Source organism: Copadichromis virginalis, linkage group LG13 (assembly GCF_057382275.1).
Source record: "Copadichromis virginalis isolate Kocher_CV1m ecotype Utaka linkage group LG13, C_Virginalis_male_GT1.1, whole genome shotgun sequence".
NCBI classification, from domain to species: Eukaryota; Metazoa; Chordata; class Actinopteri; order Cichliformes; family Cichlidae; genus Copadichromis; species Copadichromis virginalis.
Window position 1 is genome coordinate 9,467,976 of NC_140630.1, and position 17,866 is coordinate 9,485,841.

Genomic DNA, 17,866 nt, shown 5'->3' on the forward strand with positions numbered 1-17,866 from the left:
GAGGAAGGAAAGAGTGAGGAAGAAGGAGGGAGGCAGATGAAGGAAGAAAAAGAGGCAGAAAATGTCAGATGGAAGGAGAAAGAGGGTGAAACTCTTAAATGGGAGAAAGAAATGGGAAAATGATGCACTCAGGAATCCCATGTGCTTAGATATGCCATACAAAATGAAAGCTTTTTATTACAGCTCTATAATGCCAGCCTTATTAATGGATTCTTGAACACAATACATTATAGGAGGAGAATAATAAAAAGTGCAGCTACAGTTGCAAATAAGCACAGAATTACAGTGTTAAATTTCCAGAGACACAAATATGATCAGAGCATCTCTATGGTGATACATGCTGTCATTTGCTGTGCACTAAACATATTTTATGTTTCATTTAACTTAATAAATAATGAAAGACCGAGCGCCAGCGTTTCCCACTTCACACATTTTTTTTTAGCATTATTTCTTTCAGCTACTCATTTTAGAGGTCGCCACAGCCAATCATCTGCTTTCTTGTCCCACCTTATCCCTAGAAATCTTTGATTCTGCCCCCTCTGGGTCAGCCCCCTGTATTTTTCTTAGTACTATGGTAGCAAACCATGCAACATAGCTGGTCACTACCATCATATGGGACCAGAGAGAATTAATCAGCTGACATGAATGAACAGAAATGGACTCCATATGAAAAATGGAGCTTCATCTGCTGGGTAAGGTCTAATGATTGTGGCTGAAAGTTTGGAAAAACAAAATACAAGTTTTCCAAAAAAGTTAGTGCATAGTGTGTAGATGTCAGCCATTATGTGGATGCTAATGACACAGCATGAAGCACAGTCACACAATGATCAATTATGCACCATAAAAGGCCGTGCTCTAAACCACAAATCCACTCCCACATGAGTGGATTTCTGACACGATGACATAGGAAAAGACATACAGAAGCTTCGCTTAGGCACGTTTTCTAATCTACACCTGTTCTTCACACACGCATAATAATATTAAGAGACTTATAATCACACTCGCACAGACTTAAATGTCACAGATTGAATGATCAGTTTTCTAATTAAAAACTAAATTGGAGTTTCAAGTGGTATTATCTCCTAAAATTACACATTCAGCATGTGATGATTAATATTCAGCGCAATTTCAAGAGAGCTGTCATTTAAAAGGCCAGACTATTCAGGCATGGTTGCGTGTGTGTGTTTAATTAAGGTAGGTGGAGTCCATCTGTCATGCTCCTCCAACTCCTGTCTTTTATAAGCACCACCTTTGCTTTATCTTTTATTTTCTCCTTTTTTTCTCTCTCCACACGCTCTTTTTATTCTCTCTGCTTTCTTTCCTTTTAACCTCTCTCCCAGGAGGAAGTCTGATCTTTAAGAGGAGAGTGTAAAAAAGATAGAGACCATGAAAATTTCATTACTTATATGTGTCATGTATGTGTGCATTCTTGCCTGTTTTAAGTGCTGATGTGTGTCTGCTTATGATGCAGATAAATAATTACTGCTCTCAGAGGACTGCAAGTGTGCCAAGAATCCATGAGGGGGAGAGAGTAAGATGGAGACGCACTCTGACAGCGGCAGAGCTCAGCTAGCAAACACTGCAACTAACTGTCTGTGAAGGTTCTCACAGACAGTTACATAGATGGCTTCTTTCACTCATACGCTGTATGTAAATAAAAGTGCCCGTGTGACATCTGGGACACAGTGTGACTAAGAACTCTCTTTTTGTTCTTAACTTATGGCTTAAAAAAAAAAAATCGAGATATACATCTTATATCGCCATCCAGCTAAAAAATATCGAGATATGAATTTTGGGTCATATCGCCCAGCCCTACCAGACGCTTTTCTTTGCAAGCTCCTTTGACTGCAACTAACTGTCAGCTAGAAGAAGTGATGGGGAAGAGCGCAACGATGGACAGCAGACATGTGGATGCTGAAAAATGATTTTGTTTTCTGCATGTGTGGTTTATTGTGCTGTCTGGCAATGTTCTCCATCAGTTCCTGAGGGAATCCTTTTTTTTTTCCAACTGCCGAATGTTCACCACCCATTTACTAATTTGGTCTGTTTTCTGTGTTGTGCTGGGCAGGTACAGGAGTTCATCAGAGAATTTCTGATAAAAACAACTGCCATCTGCAGCTTTAAACGAGGCTGATTAGGGTTGGTCAGACTGAAGCAAAATACAAAAAAAAACTTAAAACATATTTAATTATCTGTTATACAGATAATATTGCAACACAAAAATTAATGATTAGCGCAACTTTAAAGTATCATACTTGAAAGCTGATATACTTATATAGTCACCAAACACTGGGCCAACACTCACCAATGACCTCAACAATAAGCATTTGAATTTGTGATATTGTCAGTAAAAAAAGAAAATGTGTTTCACCCCCCCAAAACAAAAACAAAACCTTGACCTTTAATTCTTTCCACCATCTGCTATTTTTTGACGCTGAATTATAAAGATCAACAGAGGCTGTCAGGCGTGTCTGCTTGCCACTCCATTTAAAGTCAGCATCCAAAATGGCATATGCTGCTTGTCCAAAATAACATGATGCAACCCAACACACTAACAAATAGTTATGTCTATAACTTCTGTTCCCTGAAGGAGAGGAATGAGGTACAACACATAAGTATGGGATATCACGCCCTCGCGTGTCCTGGCTGAAGAAACCTTTATTCACGCCTTTAAGGCAGGTGACGTGTGATGACACGTGCATGGCCCCGCCCGCACATATAGCCACTGCTCAGTGGGGCCACCTTGTGTTGTACCTCGTTCCTCTCCTTCAGGGAACAAAAGTTATAGAAATAACTATTCGTTCCCTTTCAGTCGATTCACTCGGTACAACACATAAGTATGGGACATATATACACGCCCCGCAGAGCAGCCACCGAACCGGAATCGGACCACCACATCCTTAGTGAGTGGTAGACCCAGCAGAAAGGACAGCATGAGCCACCGAAGGGGCTGTAACGTCCAACCAATAAAACCGCATAAAAGTGTGCAGTGATGCCCAACTAGCTGCCGCACAAATATCAGCTACAGGCCCCCCTTTAAAAAGATGAGGTTGCCATCCCCCTGGTGGAATGAGCTCTCACCCCGTGGGGCAAAGCAAGACCTTTGGTGCCGTATGCCAGTGAGATAGCTTCTATAATCCAGTGGAACAGCCTCTGTTTGGACAGAGCTCTACCTCTATTTCAATTAGCGAAGCAGACAAACAGCTGGTCACATAAACGCACATTCTGAGTGCACTCAATGTAGGTGCGTAGCACACGCACTGGACAAAGAGAATGCATCCTCATCTGCTCGTCAGATGCAAAAGGACTGCATTACTTCTCGCTTTGCCGAAGCCAAAGCGAGAAGTAATGCAGTCTTATATGAAAGGAATTTCATATCCACAGACTCAATGGGTTCAAACGGGGGGCTACAAAGGGCCTCCAGCACCAAAGACAAGTCCCAAGCAGGGACACTGGACTTAAGCACGGGCCTCAGCCGGCGAACCCCTTTCAGAAAACGTATGGCGAGGGAATGTGCACCTGGTGTCAGCCCGTCAAAGCCAATATGACAAGCAGATATAGCTGCTAAATAAACCTTAATTGTCGAAAATTAAAGGCCCTTATCCAGCAGCTCCTGCAGGAATGTCAAAACATCCACAATAGAGCACTGAAATGGGAGAGTGTGGCGGTACAAGCCTTTAGTAGATCAGGCCCTAGCGCTCTGAAATGGGAATGCCGACGCACTCTCTCTAGAACTGGAGATATCATTTCCACTGGGGGAAATGCATACAGGAGCACGTCTGGCCATTGGCGCGCTAGCGCGTCCAAGCCCAAGGGTGCATCGTGGTCGATTATGGAGAAGAACAGGGGGCAGTGAGTATTTACCCAGGAAGCTAAAAGATCTATTTGCGCATTGCCAAATAGATCCCAAATCTGAGCCACTATTAAAGGGTGTAACCTCCATTCTCTCACCAGAGGATCCTCCCTGGAGAGAAGGTCCGGCCCCAGCTTCAGGTGGCCCGGGACATGGGTGGCTCTTAGAGACAGAAAATGAACACTGCATCATAACAGCAGAGAGCGAGACAACTTCAACAGGGGGAGAGAGCGTGTTCCTCCCTGACTGTTTATGTAAGACACCACTGTTGAATTGTCCGTCCTGACTAAGACATGCTGGCCCTCCAGGACTGGGCGGAAATGCTTTGGAGCTAAGAACACTGCTAACAGCTCTAAGTGGTTGATGTGCAGCTGGCGCTGGGCTGCGTAATATCGTCTCGCAGTCTGCGTCCCAGCTGAAACTGAGCGAGGCAGCGATGAAACGTGGCCACTCTGTGCTCTGACAAACGTGCGCGGCTGGACAGCGAGCATATTTCCAAACCGAGGAAAGAAATCTGCCTACTCGGGATTAGCGAGCTCTTTTGAAAGTTCACAGAGAACCCCAGTGTCTGAATGTGTGACAGAACCAGCGACAGCTGAGCTGTGTCTCCGCCTGCTCTCTGGAGCACGCTACAAGAGCCCAGTCGTCTAGGTAGGCTAAGATGCGGATGCCTCTCTCTCTGAGGGGCGCAGAGCGAGCGACAGCCTGAACGGCAGCACTAGGTATTCGTAGGCTACGCCCTCGAATGCAAACCTCAGAAACTGCCTGTGTTTTGGGTGTATAGCCACATGAAAATAAGCATCTGTTAGACCGATTGTTGCAAACCAATCTCCCGGCCGACTGCATTCAAGAGCTGTCTGAGTGTTAGCATCTTGAAGCTGTACGTAGGTAGCTATGTGTTCAAGACTCGCAGGTTGAGGATGGGACGAAGCCCTCCCCCTTTTTTTCGGAACAACAAAACGGCTGTACCAAATTTTGTCTGTCTCCGAAGCGGGGACCACTCGCATTGCTCTTTTCTGCAATAGCGCCTTTATTTCCTCTATGAGCATCATGGCCGCCTCGGTGTTGACAGTCGTGTTTACGACTCTTTGGAAACGAGGCGGCTTGACCCGGAACTGCAACCGGTAACCGATGGCAACGGTTCGCAGCACCCACAGAGAGGGAGCACAAGCGCGCCACTGAGGAAAGTGAGCAGCCAGCCGGCTGACCGGCAGCACCGTCGGCGGGGCGTTGTCGCCCCCCAGTGTGTCTGCAGGGGACTGCATCACCTGCCTGACCTGGCTCATTTTGCCTGCAGGCTGCCTGTGCTGCCTATTTGTGATTGTTTGAGAATAAACAACACTCTTTATTGATTGTAACATGGAAACATGTACATTCATACATTTTGGAGGCACCTTTTCTGGGGCACAACAATGAGAAACAGCGGGAACACTTGAGGTGTCATCGTGGCCGACCGGCGCAGCAGCGGCGGCACATTGGGCCGACAATGAGGAAAACTTGAAATTAGCGCTCCGCGGGCAGCCTACACATCAACTGCGTGGTAGAGGCTAACACCAACAGGGGCAGTTAAGCTAAGTTTAAGTCGGCAGACAACGCTAGCCCAACTCAGCAGAGGTGTTCTTAGCGAGGTGAAGAGCGTAAGAACTGAGGGATGACTGTGATGACAGCGGCTATATGTGCGGGCGGGGCCGTGCGCGTGTCATCACACGTCACCTGCCTTAAAGGCGTGAATAAGGGTTTCTTCAGCCAGGACACGCAAGGGTGTGATATCCCATGCTTACGTGTTGTACCGAGTGAATCGACTGAAAGGGAACGGTGAGTTGTCTAAATGATCAACATATAGACACTGACCTGATCTAAGGTCTGCAATACCACGTGGGGCATTTAATTTAGCTGTATACACAAAACTCTGACCTGACGGCGCACAAGCCCTTGTCCCAGTTAACAAAGAATAATACTCACACTACATAAAGTCCCAAATCCCCTCGCCCCATATTTCATCAAGGTAAAAAAAGGAAAGAAAAAAAAGTCAGTATCACACCACTACCAAGGCCATTGTTCCATTTAGCTCAATAAAAAAAGATGAAAGACCTTGGCCTATTTTTTCAATGTTTAACACTGCCACAAAGAGTAGCTATTACATTCATTCCCAAAGTCCTCCGGCTTATTTCAGGAGGTCCTTCATATAACTTCACTATGATGCCTGCAGTTTAAAATATCATCTAAAAAAGTAATGTAATCTCAGAGGCCTTGGTTCTCCATATACCAAATGCTGACAGGAACCAAAAACCTTCTCGTATTGAGAGCACTCACTGCTACTGAAGATGCATCGAGCTTGCACTTGCAGGTATCTGCCGCCAGGCGGAGCTCTAGGTTTACTGCTGAGCAATATTGTGCAGGTGTGTTGTCTTGGTGACAGTCGACTGCAGCATAGAGGAAGTAGAAGGGTCGGCTGCCCAAAACACAAGTCACTGCAGTAACAGAGAGCTCAGATGGGACCAAAACGTTGCTGAATGTTAGTGCGAAACATTACGGTGATATTTGGAGGTAATTTGCGAATCCTGTGACAGCTCATGAGTCAAATAGATCTGTTGTTTGTGTCTTGAATTTTGTAGACTGTACAGCTATTCGCAAGGTGTGGTAAACCCCCTAATTTTAGAATATTTTGTTATCCTCCTTTCTTTTTTCTTCCACAGATGCTGTCATAAAGTTGGGATATTTTCTGGTTTGTTGATGTAAATACACTAAAACAAAAGAAAGAAAGAGACAAAAACACACCATGGGGCAGCTATTCTCAACTGAAGAAGAAATTTCTCAAGTGAAGGACGCTATTGGCTCTCTCCTCTATGATGCCATGCTGGAAGGTGGTGCAGTACCTGACCTGGGAGTCGTCCATCCGCTCCTTTTAGCCAGTCATGATGACAGCTCTGTCTCCCAGGACCGCCTCCAGGAACAACTGCAGCAGGTTAAAGAGCTTTAAAAGAAAGTGCGACAGTAAGCTTTGGAAAGTTGTGATGCTGTTCATGAAAGCAGAAAACTGAGATAGCACGGAGAGAGAGAAAATAAAACACAGTGTTGTGTGTTAAGTGTGAAAGTGCTCACTGATCACCTTTAAAGCCACTCAGTCATAAGGCCCAGATGAATATTAGCAAGACGAGCAGGACGATGCTGTTGCCTTGATACCTGCGATTAAAATGACACTTAAAAGGAGTCCTACTGGGACTGTAAAGAATTTACAAATGAATATAATAGCCTACACAGACCAATATCACGACGAGAAGGTGCTGTTCACAGCTGTTAATTTTATTGACGCAGATAATATAAAACAGTGTGCTGGATTTCTGTTACCACTCAGCAGGCTATAAAAGTTTGTTCTTTTCACCCAGTTGCAGAACGACATTGGGAACAAAGCGCCCACCTACCTGAGGGACCTGATTAGTCGATTGTCAACTTTCTCAGATGAGCCACGCTTGGCGGGCTTGGTGGGATTAGTGGTTTCTATGGTTATGGATATGGCATATACGTCAGCAAAACAGTCGGGTGTTAAAGGGAAGTCAGCAGGATCATCGTCATGCCAGGTAAAGCCTTAAAGGAACTAGTGAAGGAGTTATAATAGAAAATAAAAAGCAAAACAATACAAACAATACATGATGATATCCTTTCTCTGTGTATTTCCACTGTGTTGATCAGTATTATTCAAATCTTGGCTCTTGGAGCAGTTTCTGAACTGAAGTTATACAGGTTTACATGTATCCCATTACTCTGTAAAACGGACCCATGCAACAGTTTTTGCATACTTAAGCTGACCTTTCTTGACCAAGAATAAATGCACCATTAAGTCACTGGATGTTTATAGCTATATATTATAAAAAAATATTCTGACAATTCACCATGTAACTAAATCCAAATGTAGAATAAAGACTGTTAAATGTGTTAACCATTACCTGTTCAGCTGGGTTACTTAGTTTGGTTTATAACAGTACATTTCAGCCAGCTGTGTGCATGCTCCTACAAATACTGTATGTTAAGGGTGATAAGAATAACTGTAAAAAGCTGCAGGATGTCAACACCAAATGAATTGCTTCTAAAATACTGAGGTATACATCTTTGAATTTCTTCCTGCAGCAGAGAGTCTGGGAGCTTCAGGAGGTGATGGAGGAATACCTGAAGCGCTGTAGGATCAGCTTGAATGATAAAAGCAGGCTGATCCAGGATGCTGTCAGACTTGAGGCCCAGCTCAGCCTCACCCTCACCCAGCTGAAGACGTGTCTGCTAGGGGGAGATTGTGACTCCAGGTGAGAGAATACAGTAGAGTAGAGGATGATATTATAGAGTAAAAAAAATACTGGACAAGTTAAATAACTAACTACATAGAGCAGACTAAAAGAAAGAAGTACTCTACAAAGAACTATCCAGTCAGATGAAGTAGGACTCACAATTAGTGTTTTTTTTTTGGTTCCTTCAGGTCTTTGAGACACTGGGCCAGCGGAGCATCCTTTCACACCCAAATGTTGGTTCACCTGGCTCGCCTTGAGAGCAAGGCTAAGCCTCTGTCTGCAAGGGCAGCACTGCAGCAATACAAAGAAGATCTCACACAGATCCTGCCTGCTTACAGGTAAAACACTAAATGCTCAAATCAGACAGGGAGGAGAATTTTACTGCTTTAACAACAACAACATTCCAGCCAAGAATGCTGTATGTGATGACTTTGTGTCTTTTTTAGATGCTCCAAAACTTCACTTTTGGGCACAGCATAGTTCAGAAATTGCATCTGATGACTGTGTCAACTAAACATCTCAACTAGGCTGAAAGCATTTTCAGAAATTTCTCTTCTTTTCCTCCTTGCTGTTTAACAATCACTTCAACACTTACATATTTGGAATGATACTTTAAAAAGGAAAACAACAACGACAACATCAGTTTACATGAGTCATTGACACTGTGGCCGAATGTACAGGCCTGTCACAAAGTATTTGAGGCATTGTTACACAGCAAACACACCACACTTCAGCGGTAGCAGAACCCTAACAAGCACCCTGACAGTGGATACTAGAGCCGCTGAGTGCCTGCTTATCTGCTATGAGACACCCTCTCTAGCTTGCTCTAAATATGACAGCAGAAACACAAAAACGCTAATCAAGCTGTCAGAAAAATGTAGCTCTAAACTTTCTTCTGCATTTAGACTTTCTGCTTACAGTAGAAAAAAATCTGAAACCAGAGAGGCAATGCTTGAAACCCTTACATAAGATAAGTGAAAAAGGGTAAACTACGAAACATCCTTGCAATGCTGTGGAAATAAACTGATGTTTGTATAAGTTATTGATTAAGATTTTATAAAGTATATGTTATGAAACAACTTTAGAGCAATGGTGTTAACTCAGAGATAAATGCGTCACTTGATTGACATTTTCTGTCCTTTCTTCTTCCATCCCAATTCTTCCTGCAAACCCGTCACTCTCCACTTTCCTCATTCCAGGCGTTATAAGTCTAAAACAGTGTGTGTTGGAAAATGTCGAGGGAGTCGTCCTGCAGCATCTGACCCCTGCAGTGAGGTGCCAGAAGAAGGCACCATGACTGGACTCACTGTGACCGACAGAGAGACAGGAAAGAGTGTGACCATCCCTCTGTCCACCATAGAGACTGAGACAGGTAGATTTTGTCTAAGTAAGTAGTGAAATTACTTTTGTCAGTCTCAGTGGATTTGCATTAACTGAATTGTCTTAAATTAACAGGGAAAAGAAGGAGAGTCTCTGGGCTTGATACATCCTCTACAACAGTGCCCTCCTCAATTAACCTGGATCTGATCACCTCGGATCAGTACACTCAGGCATACTTGGATCACCTGTTCTCTGCTAAGGGTCCTGTGGCAGAGCTGGAAAACTACTTTAACAAGGCTAGTGAGAGACTGAGAGTGCTAACAACTGAACTGGGATGTAAAAGCAAGGCAGGGGTGGCTAATGGAATCGAAAAAAGTGAAGGAGTGCATCTTAAAGACCAGGCTGAAGGAACAGATGAAGTACAAAGTGTGGAAAAGGTGATGATCGAAAGGAGAGGAAGACAGGGAGAGGAACGTTTGAAACTCAGTATTGTAGAATCACAGCTAGAGCAAAGCCTTAATTCCAATTAGCACAGTGCTACAAACCCATGAAAGTGCAACAGCCATATGACTTTTAGAAGTATACATGCTTCTGTTCCTAAACTTGCCTTTTTGAGTGCTTTAATGCTCTCATGCCAACAAGCAAGACTACATTAAGTGCACTACAAAAACAACTGACCACCGAACACAGCCCAACCTCAATGCTCATTGTCCTGTTTCTGTAGTTGAAGCAGAGGGGCCATCAGCCAAATTTCAGCCAGAAGGATGATGGAAGGATGAAGGACACTTGGAAATGTACCAACACAAAGATCTGAATTGAGATCCTTGAGAAGATTTCAGTCCAATAATGCTGATAATCAAAATTCTGCGATCATGGCATCATAAAATAACCCATCGTTCTTAAGTTATTTTAATTTATTTAGATCAAAAAATATTGCTTAAGCAAAATGTAAGTTCCACAGACTTGTCTGCAGTGCTGTGAACCACGCAAAGTTCAGCAGCCTTGACTGAATATGAGCTTTGAATTTTTTTGTTTGTTGTTGAATTGGATTTTCTTTGTGTTGATACCCTCTTTAATGGGTCACCTTTTGTCTGTGAACAGTAAATGTAAATAATTGATTGCAAAAGGTTTTTCTTGATTTCTTTTTGATACTTTTTTTTTACACTCATACTTTATTTCATTTGGTAACCTATTAAAGTTCATTCCCAGTAGGACAGTTACACTATACAAAGGAAAAAACACCCCATGATTACTACATTGTCAAAGTTTTAATTTCAGAATTGAATACACCAAAAGGGCACTAACAGTTATCAATAACAAATTTCTGAGAAAAGTACAGGAAGAATTCTACAAGCAAGTATTTATTTTAGCCGATCTGAAATTCAGATGAGATAGAAAACACCAACAAAACCAAAAATCAACAGAAGAAACACAGGAATGGGAGCAGGGATTTAAAATGATACAAACGATATCTGGACCAGAACTGAAATACTAACATAAAACTTGAGCTCAGCATAGAACAACTGAAAAATGAAGCGAAAGAGAGGATTGCAGAAAAAACATTTAATTCTGAAAAAGAGGTTAAAAAAAAAATATCAAGAGCACAACAACTAAAACTCCAGATTGCTACTATAGTAACTGGATAAAAACAGGAATCAAAACCTTTCACACACGTCCTATGGTGGTACACTGGTACAGTGTGAATTGTGATGGCTTACAGTGTAAATGTACTGTATCCAACTCTGGCCTGGATAAGAAATGAATAGAAATGATTTATGAATTAACAACATTATAGCCAAGGAAACATATTTCTGTGGTACAGTTGGCACAAATTCTGCTTTGTAATAAAGTATATATCATATATATATATATATGTTCATGTATTTTCCATTGATTAATTAAATGTCTTAATTAAAGTCTTTTAGGCAATCTTTTCAAAAGACTGGCATTTTCTTTTCTTTTCTCTTTTGTACTTTGGACCTTTGGCTTGCAGAAAAGTGTGCTGAAATTACATGGCATTCTTTCTTTTAAGTCTGTCTCAAAAGGTCAGAAGCATAATGACCAGTCCACCACCTGCACAAGACAGCTTTGTCTATGTATGTGACAGGAAGTCCATGCGCTAAAAGGGGACATTCACAGGAGAGATGGCACTCTCCCTCAAGTGTGTCTCGCTTGGAAAGGTTGAAAAGATGCTTTCTGTCTCCGTACTGTGGCGTTGCGATGCAGTAGGTGGGCGAACAGACTGCAGGAAGGAGCCCTTATCTGGTGTATAGCTGCAGCACTGCGTGAATGTCAAGACAAGAGGGAGAGTGTAAGGATTTCTATGTGTGGGTGTGTTGGCGTGAGTGTGTGAGCATGCATCTCTGTATAACTGAATTGAAGGAAGATGTATCCAGGCAAAATAACGAGTGCTGGACATAAAAATGTGAGAGTGATTATAGTTTTGTGTTTACATAAAACGTGTGAGCTACATAGACAATAAGAGATGATAGTGATGACAGATTGTAGCACAAGTGTTTAATGGGTTTTTGTGTGTGCGAGCTTTAGGTCCTGCTAACTGTAGATGAGTCACACTCTGCAGTTCCACTTACTCGACTCTTCTCTGCTAATGCTGTCTTATTAGTTTTAGTTCTCTCGCTGTTTTATTCTCCTCTCCTCTTTTCCTTTCCCCCCTTTTTTCAGCGGCTATCAAATTAGTGTGACTTTATTATTCAAATTAATGCAAATCTGACTGGCTTTGTAAGCACAAATGGGTATTCATATACACTATAGAGTATTAGGACATCTAAAAGTGAAATTATTCACATAGCATCTTTTCTCATGAACTGTTTATTGTTTACACTGTGTTTTTGTACTCTCTGTTTCTCTTTGCTTAATTTTAAACTTTCATTCCATACTTTCTATCTCTGCTCTTAACTGTCCATTTTTTTTTCAAAATCAATTTTCCTGACTCTGTCAGTCTGTGTTTTTATCCTTGAGGCGCACTGTCTTTTTCCAGCTGTTCATCTCTGTTCAGGCCCATTTATTGGCAAGGTAAAATGCTGCTATTATAACCAGGTATTCATAAAAACATAAAAAAATAGGACATATCTCAGGGGACGAGGGTGTCATTGATTCATCAATTTAGAAAAGAAACAGAATGGCTACGAAACAAGCATTATTACCATCATCGTCATCATCAAGAACTCGCTATTTTTCTAGGAACATCAATCCGGTAATTGCATACAATCTAAACTCAACCTACTGTTGTTTTTCAGGATAATAATGTAACCAGTTCTCATTTTAAACTTTAAATATTGCTCTTTTGTAAAAGTCTCTCAATGAACTGACCTTTATCATTTGTTACATTTCTCAGATCTCATCTTTACTGTCTGTTAGAAGGTGTAGTCCTGTTGTTTTGACGAACGATGACTTCAAGCGCATGCTCAGGGAGCTGATTGTGAAGTGGCTGGGATGAGAATTAGCACATCAAAGTCTGAAGCTGCGGTTCTCAATCTTAAAAGGGTTTACTGCCTACACCAGGCTAGAGATCAGTCTCTGCCTGAAGTGAAGAGGTTCAAGTACCTTCAGGTTTTGCCTTCAGGTGAGAAGATTGGAGCAGAAGACGGGCTGGTCTGGTGTGGTGAGAAGTGAAGCTGAAGGAAGTGAAGCTGTCTATTTACTGGTCAGTTTGTGTTCTACATTCAAGATGTAGTAGTGATTAAAAGAAAAAGATCAGAGATTCAAGCAGTGGAAATGAGCATTCTCTGAAGGAATCTTGGGCTCACTCTTTGAGATAAAGTAAAGAGGTGAGTCAGGGTAAAACTGGTGCTCCTCTACAAGAGAAGAAGCTAATTGAGGTTGTTTAGGCTTATTTGGTACATTTCAGACCAAGAAGAGATCCTGGAACAGATGCACACAGGCTAAGCTCGAGATATTACATCACATAGATCTTGGTATTCACAGGAAAAAGAGAGGGCTGAGCAATTTTGCATACACAAGTGTTATATTTTCCAATTCAGTGATTATACTGTAGCTAGAAAATTGTACATTTCATTACATGCCCGCCGGTGTCCTCCAACTGAACTTGGAAAAAGTGTAATAATTCACGTGCTTGGCCAGTAATGATGCACTTGTGTTACTGGAGCTAGACAAATAGTGGAAAATGTGTGGATAGTGCTGTTACGGTTGTTGTGATTATACAAAATATTGCAGTCATGTTTACTGGGACTTACTGTCTTATTTTACACAGTTACCTTATCTTTGCAAAAAATAAAAATAAAATATAAAACACGCACAGACACACACAAAGGATCAGTATCAATCCTAACATTTACATTGCACACCATTCCCAGACCACCCACCCCTCCTGAACTACTCAACCCTAATAAGAATGTCTGACATTATAATCAACTAGAAAGGCTCTGAGTGGGTGAATCCAATGCCAAAACCATATTTTGCAGTTTCAGAGAACAGGAGTTTTATATTTATTTAATTGTTTCGCTTAATCTTGCTGATGAGAAACTGAACCTGTTCACTTCGGCAGTGGTATTTATGCATACTTCCAGCAGATATAGCATAATTGCACACATTTATACTAATGTGTCGATATTTGTAGACCTACAACATGTACATAATAAACAACTCTGTATCTTATCTTGCTCGCTATGTATGTTTACCTTTGTCTTTTGCCTCTCTACCTATCTAAACTTGGTGGAATCTATATGGAAAAACATTTCATAGGCGCCTCCAACTTAAACATTCTCTGTTAAAGTACGTTAACTCCACTTTGCAGGCTCCGATTATGTGGGAGTAAATACAGGTGTATTTGAGAGCACCTATGTCTGGACTTCCATGTGTGTCTGTGTAAGTGAGACTATGTTGCTTTTCCCGTCTCCCTTCTCCAGTCCTGAGTAGAGGTGTGCGTTAGCGTGTGTCCGTGCTTGTACGCTACATTTGGTTGTTGTGAAAGCGTTGCCCAGGCAACAGATAATCGCCACAGTAACTCGACATCATCACATCGCCCACAGCCTCTTAGCAGAGAACAGTCACTGACACATGGTAACCTGCTGTCGAGTGTGCACGTTTGTGTGTCTAAGTGTACTCTGTGTGTATTTGTGTCAGTGGATGTGTTAGATCATGCTTTGTATGTGCGTGTTCATGTGTGGGTGTCTGCAAATCAAAGAAAAGAGGACTTGGTGATCAACTTCTGCCAAGCCAAAGGGTGAAAGACGAGCAAGATGGCCAAGAAAAAGAGAGCTAGAAGGTAGAAGGGAAAGGAAGGAGAAATAGAGGAGAGAGGATCAAAGAACCAAAGACATGGTTCAAGGTGGTGTAACAAACTCAGGGAAGGAATACGCAGTTAGGGCCATCATTTCTTGAGCAGAGACACAATTTGTGTAACTTTGCTTCTACAAATTACTACAGTGGATTTTAATTCATACATTCAACATGTAATTTATGTGGAGGCTTTCAGCTTTAATTCAAGGGGTTACACAAACATCTGTCGAGGAGTTAGAGCCAGGAGTAAGCCAAAATATGCTTTCAGTTATTAAATACAAAACTGAAGGCAGAAAAAACAAACAGCAACTGAAGGTGGCAAAGTAGAGCATCGCAAGGGAGCAAACATATCATTTGGTCAAGGGGATTAACGCAGGTGGACTCAAATGTGGGTCCTTTAGAATAAAAGTTCAATAGTTTATCTACAAGCAGGAAATATGCAACAATATTTTGAGGCAAATGCTCTTAATTCTGCACAGGCTCAGATCTGCAAAATAGCAACCCAACAAACAGAACAACTCTCACAAGACACAAGACAAACATAGCAGGATTTCCAGCACAGATGGACATTAAAGGTGATGATTGATGATCAGGCACTGGATGAAGGGCTTCTCTCCATTTAAGTAGAGGCAGTGGAATCACATAATGAATCACAGGTGTGCTCATTAACACTAGGTGTGCTGGGACGAAGAGCAGGAATCCCAAAAGGATCCTGCCCCTGGAAACAGAGGCATGGTTAACACATTCGTAAAAAATAAAGGGGCTAAAGCGGAGAGAGATTTTCAGAAATTTTCAGAAAAGAGACAAAGGTCCCTTTTCCATTAGTACCTACTCGGAGCGACTTGACTTGATCTGTTGACTCAGATCAACATTTCCATTACAAGTTAGCACCTCCAAATGTGCGTGGTTGTTGTCATAGCATTAATTAATTATGTCGCGTCCCATAACATAATCACTATGCAACACAAACACTACAACAAAGATGGAGGTCAAGGTGAAGATATACCTGCTGCCCAGTTCGTGGCTTTTCTTCACTCCCAGGGAACACTGCGTTGTTTTTTTGTAGCCATTTCCTTAGCTGCTGGGTTTCAAAATAGGCAGTTTTGATTTTTGTGAATGATATCCTCTCATGACTTATCAAGTAACGCTACTGACCAGCCATGGTGGCATTCAGTCTGACCACGTCACATTTTAGTACCTGCTTGGATCACTTGGAACCCTTGCTGAACAAGTACTAAAAAAGTACCTGGTACCAGGTACTATGACCTAATGGAAAACCCTGAAAAACGTAGCAAGTTGATCTGAGTAGATACTAATGGAAAGGGACTAAAGCATGCCTCACCCTAGCAGTAAACATTTGTATTGTGTATTTTATTGTATAAAAACAGAATGTTAACATAATTGGTCAGAAAGTTGGGGGAGCAGCTCACGTCCGGCATACGTTTCATCTTCTACACCTTTCGGACATCTCTCTGTAATAGGTGATGTCTCTTCCCACTTCACCATGGCAACAATCCTCTGTGTGTGTGTGTGTGTGTGTGTGTGGTGGGTGGGGGGCTCTTGCTAGCATCGTGATTTATAGTGTTGTTTTCTGGTTAGTGGAGTGAGCCTGAAGTTTCTGTACCTTATCGTGCCGTCACTAGTGCAGGAAGACCATCCTCCCAATTCATCAGAAAAGGGGGCTTCGCCCTGTTTATGTCTGCTAGTAAAACGATTCTACAGTACAAAAGTCTTCTTGCTTAAAAAGTACTTCTCTATGAATCAACAATTTCCTTTTGTGCATATTTTCACACTTCAACTGAATACAGACATGTATTAACCAAAAGCCACAGAGTAGCATACAGCTGTAGAGTTTGGTGACTCTTTTACACGACACTTATATTATCCATCTTCTTTAGAGAAAAATATTGATTAGTGCATTTTCAAGAGTTGAATAAGACTTAAGTTTAAAAGCACCACTCTAGTGGTTGTGCATGTTTTAGCCCATTAATTCTAAATTGAATACACTTTACATTATTGCAGAGCCATATAGGTTCTCAGATGGATTTCCTACCTTCAAGGCAGCCATCGGATTCAATTCATTTCATGAGGGGAAAATTAACTTTCACTGAGTTGGAACTTGCTTGACATAGATAATCAATCTCAGTGAACAATTTATTCATTAAAGGTCCATTATGGTCAGCTGTAAGCAGCGACTGTTGGTGTGGTCACGGATGTTTCAAATTCTCTGAGATTAGACAATTGATTCCTAACGGTGCCAAAGCCACAGTAATCTCCTAAAATCTGAGCGATGACGTTGTGAAACCACAATATGCTGTCAAGGGTGATTTTATTACAAATAAAACAGGCCATCCAAAAATAAAGTAAATCCAACAAAGACCTAGCGGAAACTATATGAGTGGCTAAATCCCCCGTTTTGGTGCAATCTCTGGAAAAAAGAAAAAGAAAACACAGTCGAGCTCAGCAACATAAAAAGAGCTGAAAATCCACAGAAGACAACAGAGGTGGAGGATTGCAGGATCAAAGCAATCCCCTTTTACAACATCCAGCCAAATGAAGAACACTCCACAGGAAGTAGAGATATAATTATCCGAGTGAACCATGAATGGTAGGCGGAGACATTTGAAGCAGAAGTCTGAAGAAGCTAGACTTAGTATGGACCAGAATAATGAGTTAAAAAAAAACGTGTTCAGAGGCCTTGGTACGGCTCATGATTGAGGTAAATGACATCACCTGTAAAACACAGTGAAAACAATATGCATGTTTGTTAAGTCTAATTGTTGAATGTTGTCATTGTGGTTCTTAAATTTGTAAAGTCTGAGTTCAAACTATAGGATCAAGACATTCCTTTGTCTCTGACCACCTCTCCAGCCACTCTGTGCTGGGGGAGGTTTTATTGTAGATACATCCTATCTGAAAGATCTGTTTCTTGTGTTGTAAGCTTCCTGCTTTTATGATCCTTTTGGTGAGCAGGAGGTCACACACACACGTTCTTGTACATGCATACAGGTGCTTACACATACACGCACATAGTGCCTTGTCTTAGAACCATTGGGGGGTCTTACGAGGGGAGGTGCTTGTGTTGTATTGTGTATTGTAACTGTCATGTCAATAAAAAGGCTACGAGGACAGCTCCTCTTTGAAGGATTTGGGTTTG

At 41.9% G+C, this 17,866-nt stretch overlaps 1 protein-coding gene across 1 annotated transcript; it reads left to right on the forward strand.

The window, feature by feature from the left end:
* The first annotated feature begins 6,260 nt into the window (after positions 1-6,260).
* On the forward strand, positions 6,261-11,282 carry LOC146695217 (uncharacterized). Its single transcript, XM_085477171.1, has 7 exons — positions 6,261-6,400; positions 6,550-6,818; positions 7,240-7,431; positions 7,979-8,148; positions 8,319-8,468; positions 9,330-9,502; positions 9,586-11,282. Exons 2-7 carry the CDS (start codon positions 6,633-6,635, stop codon positions 9,978-9,980), a joined length of 1,266 nt encoding a protein of 421 aa, XP_085333297.1. The 5' UTR covers positions 6,261-6,400; positions 6,550-6,632; the 3' UTR covers positions 9,981-11,282.
* Positions 11,283-17,866: the final 6,584 nt, after the last annotated feature.

What these genes read in the sequence shown, in the direction of transcription:
- LOC146695217 (XM_085477171.1), top strand. Translation starts at nt 6,633, where the DNA reads ATGGGGCAGCTATTCTCAACTGAAGAAGAAATTTCTCAAGTGAAGGAC. An exon ending in GGGGGAGATTGTGACTCCAG is followed by an intron (nt 8,149 to 8,318) that starts GTGAGAGAATAC and finishes TGGTTCCTTCAG; the next exon opens with GTCTTTGAGACACTGGGCCA. An exon ending in CAGATCCTGCCTGCTTACAG is followed by an intron (nt 8,469 to 9,329) that starts GTAAAACACTAA and finishes TCCTCATTCCAG; the next exon opens with GCGTTATAAGTCTAAAACAG.